This window comes from Salvelinus sp. IW2-2015, linkage group LG18 (assembly GCF_002910315.2).
Source record: "Salvelinus sp. IW2-2015 linkage group LG18, ASM291031v2, whole genome shotgun sequence".
Classification (NCBI taxonomy): domain Eukaryota; kingdom Metazoa; phylum Chordata; class Actinopteri; order Salmoniformes; family Salmonidae; genus Salvelinus; species Salvelinus sp. IW2-2015.
Window position 1 is genome coordinate 68,539,453 of NC_036858.1, and position 19,111 is coordinate 68,558,563.

The 19,111-nt window shown below is 42.7% G+C and overlaps 1 protein-coding gene across 3 annotated transcripts in view; it reads left to right on the forward strand.

The window, feature by feature from the left end:
• Positions 1–19,111, forward strand: part of LOC111978607 (phosphatase and actin regulator 2-like) — a 100,229-nt gene that overhangs the window by 21,614 nt on the left and 59,504 nt on the right. For 2 of the 3 annotated variants that reach the window (XM_024008750.2, XM_024008752.2), the window contains exon 1: positions 4,834–5,095. The exons of the other annotated variant lie outside the window; for it this stretch is intronic. In XM_024008750.2, coding sequence (XP_023864518.1) covers positions 5,084–5,095 — 12 coding nt within the window. In that variant the 5' untranslated portion in view covers positions 4,834–5,083. Of the gene's footprint in view, positions 1–4,833; positions 5,096–19,111 lie in introns of those variants that run through there. 3 annotated transcript variants of the gene reach the window in all.

A 19,111-nucleotide genomic window follows, 5' to 3' on the forward strand; every position in this document is an offset into this window, starting at 1 on the left:
ACATTAGTCAATGAGTGAGGTATACTGTAACAACATAAAGACATATACCAGTGGGGCAAAAAAGTATTTAGTCAGCCACCAATTGTGCAAGTTCTCCCACTTAAAAAGATGAGAGAGCCTGTAATTTTCATCATGGTACACTTCAATATGACAGACAAAATGAGAAAAAAAATCCAGAAAATCACATTGTAGGATTTTTTATGAATTTATTTGCAAATTATGGTGGAAAATAAGTATTTGGTCACCTAAAACAAGCAAGATTTCTGGCTCTCACAGACCTTCTTTAAGAGGCTCCTCTGTCCTCCACTCGTTACTGTATTAATGGCACCTGTTTGAACTTGTTATCAGTATAAAAGACACCTGTCCACAACCTCAAACAGTCCACACTCCAAACTCCACTATGGCTAAGACCAAAGAGCTGTCAAAGGACAACACCAGAAACAAAATTGTAGACCTGCACCAGGCTGGGAAGACTGAATCTGCAATAGGTAAGCAGCTTGGTTTGAAGAAATCAACTGTGGGAGCAATTATTAGGAAATGGAAGACATACAAGACCACTGATAATCTCCCTCGATCTGCGGCTCCACGCAAGATCTCACCCCGTGGGGTCAAAATGATCACAAGAACGGTGAGCAAAAATCCCAGACCACACGGGGGGACCTAGTGAATGACCTGCAGAGAGCTGGGACCAAAGTAACAAAGCCTACCATCAGTAACACATACGTCGCCAGGACTCAAATCCTGCAGTGCCAGACGTAAGAAGCATTTCAAGGTCCTGGAGTGGCCTAGCCAGTCTCCAAATCTCAACCCCATAGAAAATCTTTGGAGGGAGTTGAAAGTCCGTGTTGCCCAGCAACAGCCCCAAAACATCACTGCTCTAGAGGAGATCTGCATGGGGGAATGGGCCAAAATACCAGCAACAGTGTGTGAAAACCTTGTGAAGACTTACAGAAAACGTTTGACCTCCATCATTGCCAACAAAGGGTATATAACAAAGTATTGAGATAAACTTTTGTTATTGACCAAATACTTATTTTCCACCATAATTTGCAAATAAATTCATAAAAAATCCTACAATGTGATTTTCTGGATTTTTTTTTCTCATTTTGTCTGTCATAATTGAAGTGTACCTATGATGAAAATTACAGGCCTCTCTCATCTTTTTAAGTGGGAGAACTTGCACAATTGGTGGCTGACTAAATACTTTTTTGCCCCACTGTATACATTAGTCAATGAGTGAGGTATACTGTAACAACAAAGACATATATACATTAGTCAATGAGTGAGGTATACTGTAACAACAAAGACATATATACATTAGTCAATGAGTGAGGTATACTGTAACAWCRTAAAGACATATACATTAGTCAATGAGTGAGGTATACTGTAACATCGTAAAGACATACAGTACCAGTCAAAAGTGTGGACACGCCTACTCATTCCAGGGTTTTTCTTTATTTTTTACTATTTTCTACATTGTAGAATAATATTGAAGATATCAAAACTATGAAATAACACATATGGAATCATGTAGTAACCAAAAAAGTGTTAAACAAATATATTTTAGATTTGAGATACTTCAAAGTAGCCACCCTTTGCCTTGATGACAGCTTTGCACACTCTTGGCATTCTCTCAACCAGCTTCATGAGGAATGCTTTTCCAACAGTCTTGTGGTCGAACTCATCCCAAACCATTTCAATTGGGTTGAGTTCAGTTGATTGTGGAGGCCAGGTCATCTGATGCAGCACTCCATCACTCTCCTTCTTGGTCAAATAGCTCTTACACACCCTGGAGGTGTGTTTTGGGTCATTGTCCTGTTGAGAAATAAATGATAGTCCCACTAAGCGCAAACCAGATGGGATGACGTATCGCTGCAGAATGCTGTGGTAGCCATGCTGGTTAAGTGTGCCTTGAATTCTAAATAAATCACAGACAGTGTCACCAGCAAAGCACCCCCACACCATCACAACTCCTCCTCCATGCTTCACGGTGGGAACCACACATGCGGAGATCATCCGTTCACCTACTCTGCATCTCACAAAGACACGGTGGTTGGAAAAATCTCAAATTTGGATTCATCAGACCAAAGGACAGATTTCCACCGAATGAATGTCCATTGCTCGTGTTTCTTGGCCCAAACAAGTCTCTTCTTCTTACTGGTCTCCTTTAGTAGTGTTTTCTTTGCAGCAATTCGACCATGAAGGCCTGATTCATGCAGTCTCCGCTGAACAGTTGATGTTGAGATGTGTCTGTTACTTGAACTCTGTGAAGCATTTATTTAGGCTGCAATTTCTGAGAATGATAACTCTAATGAACGTATCCTCTGCAGCAGATGTAACTCTGGGTCTTCCTTTCCTGTGGCGGTCCTCATGAGAGCCAGTTCCATCATAGCGCTTGATGGTTTTTGCGACTGCACTTGAAGAAACTTTCAAAGTTTTAGAAATGTTCTGTATTGACTGACCTTCATGTCTTAAAGTAATGATGGACTTCGTTTCTCTTTTCTTATTTGAGTTGTTCTTGACATAAATGTACTTACCAAATAGAGCTATCTTCTGGATACCACCCCTACCTTGTCACATGCATTAAGAAAAAAGAAATTCCACAAATTAACATTTAGCAAGGCACACCTGTTAATTGAAATGCGTTCTAGGTGACTACCTCATGAAGCTGTTTGAGAGAATGCAAAGAGTGTGCAAAGCTGTCATCAAGGCAAAGAGTGGCTACTTTGAAGAATCTCAAATCTAAAATATATTTTGATTTCTTTAACACTTTTTTGGTTACTACATGATTCCGTATGTGTTATTTCATAGTTTTGATGTCTTCACTATTATTCTGCAATGTAGAAAATAGTAAAACTAAAGAAAAACCCTTGAATGAGTAGGTGTGTCCAAACTTTTGACTGGTACTGTATATCCGTTATCCATTTCCCTTCCTACTACTGGAACTTCTTCGTAATGAATAACTAGGATTATACTGAGTAGGAATTGATACTAGAATAGTGATTAGGCCATACAGAACTACCTTTCACGTACTGAAACAATATACTTTTTGTACGGATTATAACCTAGTATTTAAAGTATTTACCTAGTGATTTGTAAAAGTAGGCTATGTGTTGCCAACATCTCCTATCAATAGATTAAGGAACTGAAGGAAGGCACCGGGGATAAGTAGTGAGGCTGTATTAGCATTGATAGATTCATAGGGCTGTATTTGGGTTCTTGTGGAGAGGTTGAGTGGTAGAGGATCTAGTCTGCCATATGCACTTAGACTGCACTTTGGTTATAGTCATTAGTGATTTCCTCCTTATGGAGGGCAGGCTTGCATCTCAAGAGCAATGTGCCACTTTAYTTAAAGCTGACTGCCAATGCTTTGATAATATAAGGCTAATGTTATGTTTCTCTATGTACTTTGGGACATTTTGGTAAGACTTTTCTGAAAGATTTTGCCTTTTACCTAAAGATTTGTCCGTACCTTTTTGCCGTTAATTTGATTGATGGTGTGGTTTCTAGAATATCAATGTTGACAGAATGTTCATTGAACAGTAGATGTCAGCCTTGCACCTAAACCAAACAGTCTGCAAAGGTCAATGGATTTTTACAACCTCTCTCAGATACTCTGTATTTATCAACTCACCATAGACCCTACTGTGTACATACATTCATGTCATTAATCATGATTATAATGATCCCTCTTGTCAATATTACAATAGTTATTTAAATGAGCTTCTATATATAGTAGTTTGCACATTACAATGTATCTACACTCACAGTTTCCCTATATGTACAATGGCAATGCTCTTACTCAACATGTAGGCTGTAATCAGTGTGTGCGACAGTGCTGGATGGAATATATATCCATGTATATCCATGTTTTGGTATGTGAAAGTATTTTATCTCCTGATAACACACATCACACAGCTAGAGTGTCAGCTGAGCCCCTGCCATAGGGCCGACTACTATGACATCAGAATGGTATCGCCCATGTCAAAAGCTGGAGTTCACTGCAACAGAGATACACTCAGGGGTTGAGCCTCATGCCTCGAAAGGAAATAGAGCCAGCCATCTTTGGTGTATTTTTAAGTGGTGTGAACAAGCTCAGGGCCGGTGATCTTTTAGTTTAGTATTAGCATTTAGGGCCAAAGTAACAGCATATGCTCATTGTACAGTGCTGCCTTTGGGTGCTGTAATAACAGAGATACTGTACACGGTTTAGTAGGACGGTTTAGGAGGTGGGAGGACGAGGAGATGGGTTATGGTGAGGCGTTCACAGTGTAGCTGCCTGTGACAAAATGCTCAGGGAGGGTCTGGAGGCAGGAGAGGGCTGGTTTCCGTCAGCTCTGGGCAGGAATTGGAGATCTTTCCTGAGAGGTTCCCACCCACTGACCATATAGCTCACTCAGGGCTTTGTTCTTCTTCTCAGGAAACCGTAGCCTAAGAGGAACAATTCAGATGGCTGTAACAGTGTAAGAAAGTTTTGCAGGTAGCCATAATATGTAGATTTAAGATTTCCATTGGCCAAATATAGTATTAAACTAACTTTCTATTCAGTTTTCAAAGACCTGTTTGAAGATGTGTGTTGATTTTATATGTATTACTAAGTTACTAAAACTATGCCATGATTATTTGGATTTTAGAAATGTATGTTTGCAAACATCAAACTGCCATGAATTTCAAGATCTTGAACACTGGAATGATATTGTGGTGTCAGTAACTGTGTGTTAGAAAAATGTCTCTAAACTGTATGGATGAAATCCTGGAATCTACATCTCAGTTGTAGGCTGTTGGGGAGGTAGGCTACAGAGACTTCCTCCCCTCGACCTCTGACGGGTAGTAGACTCATCTGCATAAAGGRATGACAGGCATTCTTGAGCTGAATCAGTGGTTTTGAGACCCAGCGGGTTTTTTCAAGAGTTTTATCCCAACAATTGTCTACTGCCTGAAGTAGGTGAAATGAACTTTAGGATTAGGCGATGGCTACGATTTTGTGGTGAAAAAAAAAGTTCCTCGGGGACCGCGTGATTGTTGCTTTTTCGGTCAATTGAAGACAGAATGGGCCAGACGTCTGTCTCTACCTTGTCTCAAAATGCGAGCGGTGGTGAGTCTGCTTTCCTYGTTCAAGCGCGTACCGCTATCTTATTGTTTAGGAAGTCGATGTCTGACAATTTTCACTCGTTATATAATTTTTTCTAAMTTTACCCCTATTGAAATGTAGCTTTTCAACAAGTTTGAGTTGGTTTGACGGAAAGGATTTGTCTTATTTTCCATCACTCCAATGTGCTCGTGCATATGCAGCTACATCATTGCAGCTGATTCTGAATACATGTACATGTAACACGCTGCTGGAAGTAATTGTCTTCCATCAGGCGAAACGAAAGTAACATTTACTTTTACAAGAATCGGATACTTTGTATCACTAACGGTTACGTTTTGGTCATCAGTGATGGACTCAACAATTACTMATATTTGAACCCTGTTTAATATAGACACAACTAAATGACAATGCAAACTGGAAGACATGCAAAACATTGATTGTAGTGAACTAACCCTAACCCGTCAAAAATCGAGTACAACACAGCTCTGGCTCGGGGGACGTACGTGTTGTACTCGATTTTTTTTTACGSCGCAATAACAGTTCACTATTGAACAAACAATCAATGTTTGCACTTCAATCTGGCCCGCGAGACAAAAAAATAAAATACAAATATTTATAATCGAACCCGGGTCTGTAGTGTCACTTCAAGCACTGCGTTAAAGTGCCTTAGACCGCAGCGCCACTCATGAGGCCCCTGCAAACTGATTTTAACAAATAATTGGTCACCCAAAAAATGTGGCCTTCCGTTGAATTTCACAATCTCGATGTGGCCCTTGAGCCAAAAAGTTTGCCCACCCCTGGGCTATAGCGCTATCAACTACATCTTCAATGGAAGTGATACTGATCAACACATCTGTTGTCTTTTCAAAAGAGAGCAGGGACATATAGGTTTGGTGAACAAACTAGCCTACACAATAAGTAACCTAACCTTGACTGAGACCTAAGAGCTTATGCCTTAAGGCTATTTAGCCCAGTGGGATAACACAGTAGTCTTGCCGACAACCTAACCTGGGTTCAATACCCAGTCGGTCACACATGCCCAAGCAAACAGACATTACTGTATTGATGTCAAAGTTGGTATGTGAGTGGTGTTGAATAATGGTCTGTATTGGCACAGTTAATGCAGTGGGAGATGTTCAACAGGGTGGATCAGGGATGCAACTTCTGTAGCATACTAACCACAAAGCTTACTTAAAGGCCCAGTGCAGTCAGAAATGCACTGTTGCGCCTTCTTCACCACACTGTCTGTGTGGGTGGACCATTTCAGTTTGTCTGTGAGGTGTACTCCAAGGAACTTACAACTTTCCACCTTATCCACTGCTGTCCCTTCGATGTGGATAGGGGGTTGCTTCCTCTTCTGTTTCCTGAAGTCCACGATCATCTCTGTTTTGATGACGTTRAGTGAGAGGTGGTTTTCCTGACACCACACTACGAGTGCCCTCACCTCTTCCCTGTAGGCTGTCTCGTCGTTGTTGGTAATCAACCCCACTACTGTTGTGTCGTCTGCAAACTTGATGATTGAGTTGGAGTCGTGCATGGCCACGCAGTTGTGGGTGAACAGGGAGTACAGGAGGGGGCTGAGCACGCACCCTTGTGGGGCCCCAGTGTTGAGGGTCAGCGAAGTGGAGATGTTATTTCCTACCTTCACCACCTGGGGGGCAGCCCGTCAGAAAGTCCAGGACCCAATTGCACAGGGCGAGGTTGAGACCCAGGGCCTCCAGCTTGATGATGAGCTTGGAGGGTACTATGGTATTGAATCACAGTAAGGTACTTAATTGTTACCCAGAAACAATTTGATATTGAGAAAAAAACGGCTGCATTGAACCTCTAACAATAACATTACTAACAAGTTAATGCATGCCTGACTTTTCAGTTCTCCAGGGCCTGASTAAGCTTATAGTGCAGCCACATTGGGGCTTCCGAGTGGCGAAGCGGTCTAAGGCACTGCATCTCAGGGCTAGAGGTGTCACTACAGACCTTGGTTCTATTGCAGGCTGTATCACAACCGGCCGTGATTGGGAGTCCCATAGGGCGACGCACAATTGGCCCAGCACCATCTGGGTTAGGGTTTGGCTGGGGTAGGCCGTCATTGTAAATAAGAATTTGTTCTTAACTGACTTACCTGGTTAAATAAATAAAACATAACCTAAGGTGTTATAGTTATGAGTTTACCTTGCAAGGCAAGTATTCTCTTTAACAAAATTGTTCTCTCCCTGTTCTCTTCCTGTTCTCTTCCCTCCTATAAGCAATCATAGTCCATAATTTTCACTATTCGTAATAACAATGTCAGCTTTTCACATGTTTGGTCAATTACACAATGTGAGAAAGTTCTTATATGTCAAATAGCATGTGATCTTAAAAACCTTGGCGTTTAAGTGTGTAAGCCCTCCACAGTGACTGGATAAACCCTCCCCAGTGGCTTCAACTGAGGAAACCTCTCCCTATTTCCCCTTGACCAAATGTTTTTCTTGTTGCCCGTGGCACATAAAGAAAGACAATGGGAAAAACATCTGGTGAGCAAACAGCATGGCTGATCGCATTTAAAGCACACAGATGGATGTGAATKAATGCTTTTTGATTTGGTGTGTAGTTTCATCATATGTTATTCGGCTACTCGAAGTTCTGTTTTTCGAAGGCCCAAACAGTATTGGTGTTTTTGCTTATGAGACTCTTTTCCAATGACGTCATCACAGAACTAGAATCCCGTCAGTATGAGTCACAGCCTGGAGTTTACAAAAAGTGTTTACTAAACTGTATGGCAAGTGCATCAGTAAACACATAGGACCGGACATGTGTTTTGACCCTCCTAATGTAGCATTGTGGAAGTATCAATTTCATACTATTCATGATTTCTGTGTACTCCATCTGTGATGTTTATTTTGGCTGATTTTCTAGATACCTCATAAACATTAATTATCAGCCTGACTGAGGCATGCTGGTCCTTTTTTGAAAGTCTTATAGGCCTTTTGTTTTCTCTGAAATGTCTTGATTGGTGTCTCATTACAGCTGAAGCTGATATAGAACTACTGATGACATGTAAGTCATCTCAAATCTTAGATGGATTCTGTATAGTCCCAGTCATTCATTTGTCTATGGAGGAAATTTACACAGACAGCCCAATTCCACATTTTTTTTCTTCACTAATTGGTCTTTTGACCCATCAGATCAGTTATTTTGCCAATAATTGGGAAAAAGATCGGAATTGGCTCCCTGTGTAAACGCAGCCATAGACAAATGTAGTGGAGCGGGTCGAGAGTTTCAAGTTCCTTGGTGTCCACATCACCAACAAACTATCATGATCAAAACACACCAACACAGTCATGAAGAGGGCATGACAACATCTTTTCCCCCTCAGGAGACTAAAAAGATTTGGCATGGGTCCCCAGATCCTCAAAAACTTCTACAGCTGCACCATCTATTCTAGAGCATCCTGACAGGTTGCATCACCGCCTGGTATGGCAACTGCTCGGCATCCGACCGTAAGGCACTRCTGAGGGTAGTGTGTACAGCCCTGTACATCACTGGGGCCAAGCTTCCTGCCATCCACRACCTATAGTGGCTTGCGAAATTATTCAACCCCTTGGCATTTTTCCTATTATGTTGCCTTACAACCTGGAATTAAAATGGATTTTGAGGGGGTTGTATCATTTGATTTACACAACATGCCTACCACTTTGAAGATGCTAAATATTTTTTTATTGTGAAACAAACAAGAAATAAGACAAAAAAACTGAAAACTTGGGCGTGGATAACTATTCAACCCCCCAAAGTCAATGCTTTGTAGAGCCACCTTTTGCAGCAATTACAGCTGCAAGTCTCTTGGGGTATGTCTCTATACGCTTGGCACATCTAGCCACTGGGATTTTTGGCCATTCTTCAAGGCAAAGCTGCCCCAGCTCCTTCAAGTTGGATGGGTTCCCGCTTGTGTACAGCAATCTTTAAGTCATACCACAGATTCTCAATTGGATTGAGGTCTGGGCTTTGACTAGGCCATTCCAAGACATTTAAATGTTTCCCCTTAAACCACTCAAGTGTCGCTTTAGCAGTATGCTTAGGGTCATTGTCCTGCTGGAAGGTGAACCTCCGTCCCAGTCTCAAATCTCTGGAAGAYTGAAACAGGTTTCCCTCAGTAATTTCCCTGTATTTAGCGCCATCCTTCAATTCTGACCAGTTTGCCAGTCCCTGCCGATGAAAAACATCCCCAAAGCATGATGCTGCCACCACCATGCTTCACTGTGGTGATGGTGTTTTTGGGGTGATGAGAGGTGTTGGGTTTGCGTCGGACATAGCATTTTCCTTGTTGGCCAAAAAGCTCAATTTTAGTCTCATCTGACCAGAGTTCCTTCTTCCATATGTTTTGGGAGTCTCCCACATTCCTTTTGGCGAACACCAAACATGTTTGCTTATATTTTTCTGGCCACTCTTCCGTAAAGCCCAGCTCTGTGGAGTGTACGGCTTAAAGTGGTCCTATGGACAGATACTCCAATCTCTGCTGTGGAGCTCTGCAGCTTCTTCAGGGTTATCTTTGGTCTCTTTGTTGCCTCTCTGATTAATACCCTCCTTGCCTGTGAGTTTTGGTGGGCGGCTCTCTCTTGGCAGGTTTGTTGTGGTGCCATATTCTTTCCATTTTTTAATAATGGATTTAATGGTGCTCCGTGGGATGTTCAAAGTTTCAGGTATTTTTTATAACCAACCCTGATCTGTACTTCTCCACAGCTTTGTCCCTGACCTGTTTGGAGAGCTCCTTGGTCTTCATAGTGCCCCTTGCTTAGTGGTGTGGCAGACTCTGGGGCTTTCAGAACAGGTGTATGTATATATACTGAGATCATGTGACAGATCATGTGACACTTAGATTGCACACAGGTGGACTTTATTTAACTAATTATGTGACTTCTGAAAGTAATTTGTTACACCAGATCTTATTTAGGGGCTTCATAGCAAAGGGGCTGTATACATATGCACACACCACTTTTCAGTTTTTAACTTTTTAGAATTTTTTCATTTCTTTTAAATTTTTTCAGTTTCATTTGGACTATTTTGTGTATGTCCATTATATGAAATCCAAATAAAATCCATTTAAATTCCAGGTTGTAATGTAACAAAATAGGAAAAACACCAAGGGGGTGAATACTTTTGGAAGGCACTGTATATACTAGATAGTATATACCTAGTATATACAGGTATATACTACCTATATACAGGTATATACTACCCCCCCCCCCCCAATGACCTCGACTAACCTGTACCCCTGCACATTGACCCGGTACCGGTACCCCCTGTATATAGCCTTGTTATTGTTATTTTATTGTGTTACTTTTTATTACATTTTTTTACTTTAGTTTATTTTATTTTGTAAATATTTTCTTAACTCTTTTTCTTGAACTGCATTGTTGGTTAAGGTGTCGTAAGTAAGCATTTCACGACAAGGTCTACACCTGTTGTATTCGGCGCATGTGACAAAGAACATTTGATTGATTTGATGTATGACTGGGGCTATTCTGAGGTGCCATTTTCTGTGACTCATATGGCTCCAAGCCATTCTCCTTGGGCAATGTAAGAGCYGAGGACTATTCACTTTTTTTCTGCATCTGTGTCCCTAAACCATTTTCTCCCCTGTCCAGCAGCTGTTTGAATTATTGTTGTCCTGCAGTACGTTGTTTGATACTGTGTGTGAGTTATACCTCCACCTCAACATGAAAGCTGCTGCCTGAACTATAACAGAGATTAACGCTGCACAATTTTAGGCTTTGTATACTGAATGTGCTAGCAGATCCACATGACAACACATAATTTATTATGTTGTTCTCCTAGCAGATGGGCATTTATCTGTATATGGCCTAGATGTTTGTGCTGTCAGTGCAGTCTCAATCATTGTTTGGTTGGTTTAGCACCATCAATTAATTCACAAGACAATCCAAACAAAAATTGAGAAGGGCTACTGTTTCCTCTGTCAATGAAGTTAGCTTGTCTAAGAATGGAAGAAAGGTGACATGACAGTAGTGACAGCGGAATGCCCATCTGCTAGGAGAACAACATTATTAATGACTTGATGTCATGTGGATATAAAGCTCTGTCCTAAATCAGTTCTTCCTAATAGTCAACCTCTCTAAAACTCTCCACTAAGCAGCAACAAGTGAAGCCACTGTCCATTTTCTCCCAGGCAGTTCTAGTCTTTTTATTGAAGAGTCTAATGGTGATAATTGTGAACATTAGTGATTTTCCTGCCATTAACCACACAAAGAACCTGCTGTAACGTTCCCATTGTTCTTAGTTTATATCAATCTGGAAATTAAACCATGGGATCGGAAGTTTGGAGTGCAGCTGGCCCCTCATGGGCCACACCTCTTTCATATTTGTTTGTTAGCTTGATTAATTGAGGCTACATGTGATAACTGCGGAAGGACATTATGAGTCCTTCTATAGGCTTAACCCAAAATGCCCCAAACAGTTTGGTGTTGCTTTTGGTAGCTGTTTGGAGTATTGAGTGTCATTCTGGGAAATTTGTAGGACCTGATTAACAACTACTTCAGTGTCCACTGTTTTGTCCCTCCCTTATGCTASGGAAAAATATATTTCTAATAAAACTTTGATTTGCATCAGAAATTAACATTCACTTAAAATTCCTTGTCAGAGTTGAGGAAAAAGTCTGATAGGAAGGTATTAACTGATATACTGTAGTGGTGTATGATATGTTCCTGCACTATTCAATGCTCATCACCTAAGGCCTTTTTAATATTGAATGTCAGGCCTCAGGCAAGAAGTTGTTATCCCTGCTGGTCTGGTCATTCATGGGAATAATCATTAGTTATCATGGTTGTGTGTTTTTATTTATCGTATCAATGTTTGGTAACTGCCATCTGCAATGATATATATATATATAGTTGTATAGTTATCTGTTTTTATATAGCTAATCAGTTTTTATATGGGTAGGATGTTTAAACTTGGAACTGGAGCTCTGTTGGTAAGATGATTAGAAATTGGAAATTATATGTCGCCTGTGTAAACACAATTTGGGCTATAAAGCTGCCTGATCGCTTTAAATGTTGTTTTCATTGCAATGACATAACAAGGTATTATTAGCCTTAGAATGATGGACAATTATGTCGTGTTCAAATCAAAACCCTGCGCTCAAACAGTGTCACAAAAGCTTGTTAGACTTGAACAAGCTCAGCTGAAATGGAGGTGTTAGCTCAAGCTGTTGGAAATCACACTTGCCTCATGCTGTACTTCTCTTCACATTGAAACTCTTGCCATATATAACCACTGTCTGAGACATAATGATTATTTCTTTATCTTGTTACCGGTCATTTGTTCACTCAAAATGTCATGCAGACATGATACAGTTCAGACCTATCAAATACATCTGTCTTCGATTCTACTCTATATACATATTATTTTTTTGTAATTTATCAGATGCTCTTATCCAGAGCAACTAGGGTTAAGTGCCTTCCTCAAGGGCACATCAACAGATTTTTCAGCTGGGTGATTCAAACCACCAACCTTTCAGGTACTGACCCAACACTCTTAACCACTAGGCCACCTGCCAGATGTATTCTACTAGGTTCTATAGATGTGTTCTACTAGGTTCTGCTCTATAGACATATTCTACTCTATAGATGCATTCCACTAGGTTGTACTCTATAGATGTATTCCAGTAGGTTCTACTCTATAGAATACATCTATAGAGTAAGAAACCTAGTAGAAATACATCTATAGAGTTAGAACCTAGCAGAATACATCTATAGAGTAGAACCTAGCGGAAGTACCATCTATAGAGTAGAATCTAGTGGAATGCATCTATAGAGTAACCCTAGTAGAATACATCTATAGATGTAGAACCTAGTAGAATACATCTATAGAGTAGAACCTAGTAGAAATACATCTATAGAGTAGAACCTAGTAGAATACATCTATAGAGTAGAACCTAAGTGGAATGCAATCTATAGAGTAAGAACCTAGTGGAATGCATCTATAGAGTAGAACCTAGTGGAAATGATCTATAGAGTAGAACTAGTGAATGCATCTATAGAGTAGAACCTAGTGGAATGCATCTATAGAGTAGAACCTAGTGAATCATCTATAGAGTAGAACCTATGGAATACATCTATAGAGTAGAACCTAGTAGAATACATCTATAGAGTAGAACCTAGCAGAATACATCTATAGAGTAGAACCTAGTAGAATACATCTATAGAGTACAACCTAGTAGAATACATCTATAGAGTAACAACCTACTGGAATACATCTATAGAGTAGAACCTATGGAATACATCTGTAGAGTAAACCTACTGGATACATCTATAGAGTAGAACCTAGTAGAATACATTATAGAGTAGAACCTAGTAGAAATACATCTATAGAGTAGAACCTAGAGAATACATCTATAGAGTAGAACCTAGCAGAATACATCTATAAGAGTAAACCTAGCAGAATACATCTATAGAGTACAACCTAGTAGAATACATCTATAGAGTACAACCTAGTAGAATACATCTATAGAGTACAACCTAGTAGAATACATCTATAAAGTAGAACCTACTGGAATGCATCTATAGAGTAGAACCTACTGGAATGCATCTATAGAGTAGAACCTACTGGAATACATCTATAGAGTAGAACCTAGCAGAATACATCTATAGAGTAGAACCTAGCAGAATACATCTATAGAGTAGAACCTACTGGAATACATCTATAGAGTAGAACCTAGTAGAATATATCTATAGAGTACAACCTAGTAGAATACATATATAGAGTAGAATACATCTATAGAGTAGAACCTAGTTGAATACATCTATAGAGTAGAAGTCGCAATAGAGCGTGCAGTCGCAATTCCGCCTCGCTCCACAGGTAGTTTTACCATTTTCATTCATTTTCATTACAGTACAACGGTTTGATTTGTTTGATCTTAGCTAGCTACATAGCCGTCTTTGTATCAAAGATAATTGTGTAGTTATTGAGGTTATTGAGGTTCGCTAGCCAGCTATTTTCGTCCGAACGTAACAACGTAGTCAACACTGCTAGCTAGCCAGCTAGCCACCGAATAGCACAGCACAGCACATAGCAGCACTGGAGAAACGATTACATTACAACGGAACGACTTGATTAGTGTAGTGTTAGCTGGCTACACAGTTCTCTTTGCTATCTTTGTATCTAAGATAATCGTGTAGCTTAGAGTTGGTTAGAGTAATTTATTCGGTTAACTAGCCAGCTATTTTGTAACGTAACGTAGTCAACACTGCTAGCTAGCCAGCCAGCTAGCCACCGAATAGCAGCATAGCAGCTCTGGAGAAACGATTACATTACAACGGAACGACTTGATTAGTGTAGTGTTAGCTGGCTACATAGTTGTCTTTGCTATCTTTGTATCTAAGATAATTGTGTAGCTTAGTTGGTTAGAGTAATTATTCGGTTAACTAGCCAGCTATTTTCGTCCACCGCGCTGCGCTGCCGTCTCCTACCTAGTCAACACTGCTAGCTAACACTGCTAGTTAGCCAACTTCTACCGAATAGCAGCACTGTAGAAACTCACACTACAACTTACATTACAACGGAAGACTTGATAAGCGTAGTGTTAGCTAGCTACATAGTTGTCTTTGCTGTCTTTGTATCCAAGATAATTGTGTAGTTTTTGAGTAATTGTCGAGGTTACCTAGCCAGCTACACGTTCAAACAAAGTCAACAACGCAGCCACTGCTAGCCAGCCTACTTCACCGCCAGCAGTACTATATCATTTTAGTCAATAAGATTTTAGTCAATAAGATTTTATTTTATTTTTGCAACGTAAGCTTAACTTCCTGACATTCGAGACGTGTAGTCCACTTGTCATTCTAATCTCCTTTGCATTAGCGTAGCCTCTTCTGTAGCCTGTCAACTATGTGTCTGTCTATCCCTCTTCTCTCCTCTCTGCACAGACCATACAAACGCTTCACACCGCGTGGCCGCCGCCATTCTAACCTGGTGGTTCCAGCGCGCACGACCCACGTGGAGTTCCAGGTCTCCGGCAGCCTCTGGAACTGCCGATCTGCGGCCAACAAGGCAGAGTTCATCTCAGCTATGCGTCCCTCCAGTCCCTCGACTTCTTGGCACTGACGGAAACATGGATTACCACTGACAACACTGCTACTCCTACTGCTCTCGCCTCGTCTGCCCACGTGTTTCTCGCACACCCCGAGAGCTTCTGGTCAGCGGGGCGGTGGCACTGGGATCCTCATCTCTCCCAAGTGGACATTCTCTCTTTCTCCCCTGACCCATCTGTCTATCGCCTCCTTTGAATTCCATGCTGTCACAGTTACCAGCCCTTTCAAGCTTAACATCCTTATCATTTATCGCCCTCCAGGTTCCTTGGAGAGTTCATCAATGAGCTTGACGCCCTGATAAGTTCCTTTCCTGAGGATGGCTCACCTCTCACAGTTCTGGGTGACTTTAACCTCCCACGTCTACCTTTGACTCATTCCTCTCTGCCTCCTTCTTTCCACTCCTCTCCTCTTTTGACTCACCCTCTCACCTTCCCCCCCTACTCACAAGGCAGGCAATACGCTTGACTCATCTTTACTAGATGCTGTTCTTCCACTAATCTCACTGCAACTCCCCTCAAGTCTCCGACCACTACCTTGTATCCTTTTCCCTCTCGCTCTCATCTAACACTTCCCACACTGCCCCTACTCGGATGGTATCGCGCCGTCCCAACCTTCGCTCTCTCTCCCCCGCTACTCTCTCCTCTTCCATCCTATCATCTCTTCCCTCTGCTCAAAACTTCTCCAACTACTCCCTGATTCTGCCTCCTCAACCCTCCTCTCCTCCCTTTCTGCATCCTTTGACTCTCTATGTCCCCTATCCTCCAGGCCGGCTCGGTCCTCCCTCCTGCTCCGTGGCTCGACGACTCACTGCGAGCTCACAGAACAGGGCTCCGGGCAGCCGAGCGGAAATGGAGGAAAACTCGCCTCCCTGCGGACCTGGCATCCTTTCACTCCCTCCTCTCTACTTTCTCCTCTTCTGTCTCTGCTGCTAAAGCCACTTTCTACCACTCTAAATTCCAAGCATCTGCCTCTAACCCTAGGAAGCTCTTTGCCACCTTCTCCTCCCTCCTGAATCCTCCTCCCCCTCCTCCCCCTCCTCCCTCTCTGCGGATGACTTCGTCAACCATTTTGAAAAGAAGGTCGACGACATCACGATCCTCGTTTGCTAAGTCAAACGACACCGCTGGTTCTGCTCACACTGCCCTACCCTGTGCTCTGACCTCTTTCTCCCCTCTCTCTCCAGATGAAATCTCGCGTCTTGTGACGGCCGGCCGCCCAACAACCTGCCCGCTTGACCCTATCCTCCTCTCTTCTCCAGACCATTTCCGGAGACCTTCTCCCTTACCTCACCTCGCTCATCAACTCATCCTTGACCGCTGGCTACGTCCCTTCCGTCTTCAAGAGAGCGAGAGTTGCACCCCTTCTGAAAAAACCTACTCGATCCCTCCGATGTCAACAACTACAGACCAGTATCCCTTCTTTCTTTTCTCTCCAAAACTCTTGAACGTGCCGTCCTTGGCCAGCTCTCCTGCTATCTCCTCAGAATGACCTTCTTGATCCAAATCAGTCAGGTTTCAAGACTAGTCATTCAACTGAGACTGCTCTTCTCTGTGTCACGGAGGCGCTCCGCACTGCTAAAGCTAACTCTCTCTCTCTCTGCTCTCATCCTTCTAGACCAGGGGTGTCAAACATACGGCCCGCGGGCCGGAACCGGCCCCCAAGGAGGTTCGATCAGGCCCGCAGATAATTTGAAAGTGGAAAAAATGCATAAAAGACATGGAATTAATATTTTTAATTCGCTGCAATTCATGGATTATCCGCTAAGGGGCGCACTCTTTCCATCAGAGTAGAAGACAAGCTGCATCACTGAGACAGACTGAAAACAGCAGACGGTATCAATGCGCCATCTGCTGCTTGTTACGACGTTGTTAATACCTTGGTCTCTACCTCTCCGCTACACCCTCATTAGCCAAAATGTCGTTATCCAAACGGAGAAAAGTAGATAAGGAGTGTAGAATTTTCAAAGAAAAATGGACCACGTCCTATTTATTTACAGAGATGCACGGAAAACCTTCGTGCTTGGTGTGTTTGCAACAAGTTTCGGTATTGAAGGATATATATTCGACGCCACTACGAGACTCATCACAGCGAAAAATATGACGGCTTGCAAGGACAACTGAGAAGAGATAAGATTAACGAATTGCTGGCGGGTCTGAGGAAACAGCAGTCAACTTTCATCCAGAGCCGAGAAGTCAGTGAAGCAGCGGTAAAAGCCAGCTACCAAATTGCTAGCGAAATAGCATTAGCATCGAAGCCGTATTCCGACGGTGACTTTGTTAAACGATGCATGATGAAGGCGGCTGAACTTGTAATGTCCCGAGAAGCGACAAGCTTTATTGCACATAAAAAAGTAAATTGCACATTTGTCTAAGGAAATATGAGGTGTTTCATGAAATGTTTTGTAAAAGGATAGTTCATTAAATTTCAATATTCTCCTAATGTTCTTGTGCTTCTTTACACCAAAACAAAGGAAAGACATGATATTTTGGTTATTTATAGCAGAGTATGGTATAATTTTAATGGTCCGGCCCACTTGACATCTCCCTAGGCAGTATGTGGCCCACGATGCGAAATGAGTTTGACACCCCTGTTCTAGACCTATCGGCTGCCTTTGATACTGTGAACCATCAGATCCTCCTCTCCACCCTCTCCGAGTTGGGCATCTCCGGCGCGGCCCACGCTTGGATTGCGTCCTACCTGACAGGTCGTTCCTACCAGGTGGCGTGGCGAGAATCTGTCTCCGCACCACGTGCTCTCACCACTGGTGTCCCCCAGGGCTCTGTTCTAGGCCCTCTCCTATTCTCGCTATACACCAAGTCACTTGGCTCTGTCATATCCTCACATGGCCTCTCCTATCATTGCTATGCAGACGACACACAATTAATCTTCCTCCTTTCCCCCCTCGATAACCAGGTGGCGAATCGCATCTCTGCATGTCTGGCAGACATATCAGTGTGGATGACGGATCACCACCTCAAGCTGAACCTCGGCAAGACGGAGCTGCTCTTCCTCCCGGGGAAGGACTGCCCGTTCCATGATCTCGCCATCACGGTTGACAACTCCATTGTGTCCTCCTCCCAGAGCGCTAAGAACCTTGGCGTGATCCTGGACAACACCCTGTCGTTCTCAACTCACATCAAGGCGGTGACCCGTTCCTGTAGGTTCATGCTCTACAACATTCGCAGAGTACGACCCTGCCTCACACAGGAAGCGGCGCAGGTCCTAATCCAGGCACTTGTCATCTCCCGTCTGGATTACTGCAACTCGCTGTTGGCTGGGCTCCCTGCCTGTGCCATTAAACCCCTACAACTCATCCAGAACGCCGCGCAGCCGTCTGGTGTTCAACCTTCCCAAGTTCTCTCACGTCACCCGCTCCTCCGCTCTCTCCACTGGCTTCCAGTTGAAGCTCGCATCCGCTACAAGACCATGGTGCTTGCCTACAGAGCTGTGAGGGGAACGGCACCTCCGTACCTTCAGGCTCTGATCAGGCCCTACACCCAAACAAGGGCACTGCGTTCATCCACCTCTGGCCTGCTCGCCTCCCTACCTCTGAGGAAGTACAGTTCCGCCTCAGCCCAGTCAAAACTGTTCGCTGCTCTGGCACCCCAATGGTGGAACAAACTCCCTCACGACGCCAGGTCAGCGGAGTCAATCACCACCTTCCGGAGACACTGAAACCCCACCTCTTTAAGGAATACCTAGGATAGGATAAAGTATTCCTCCTACCCCCCCCCCCCTCCCCCTTAAATGAGTTAGATGCACTATTGTAAAGTGGTTGTTCCACTGATATCATAAGGTGAATGCACCAATTTGTAAGTCGCTCTGGAAAAGAGCGTCTGCTAAATGACTTAAATGTAAATGTAAATGTAGAACCTAGCAGAATACATCTATAAGAGTAGAACCTAAGTACAGAAATACATCTATAGAGTAAACCTAGCAGAAT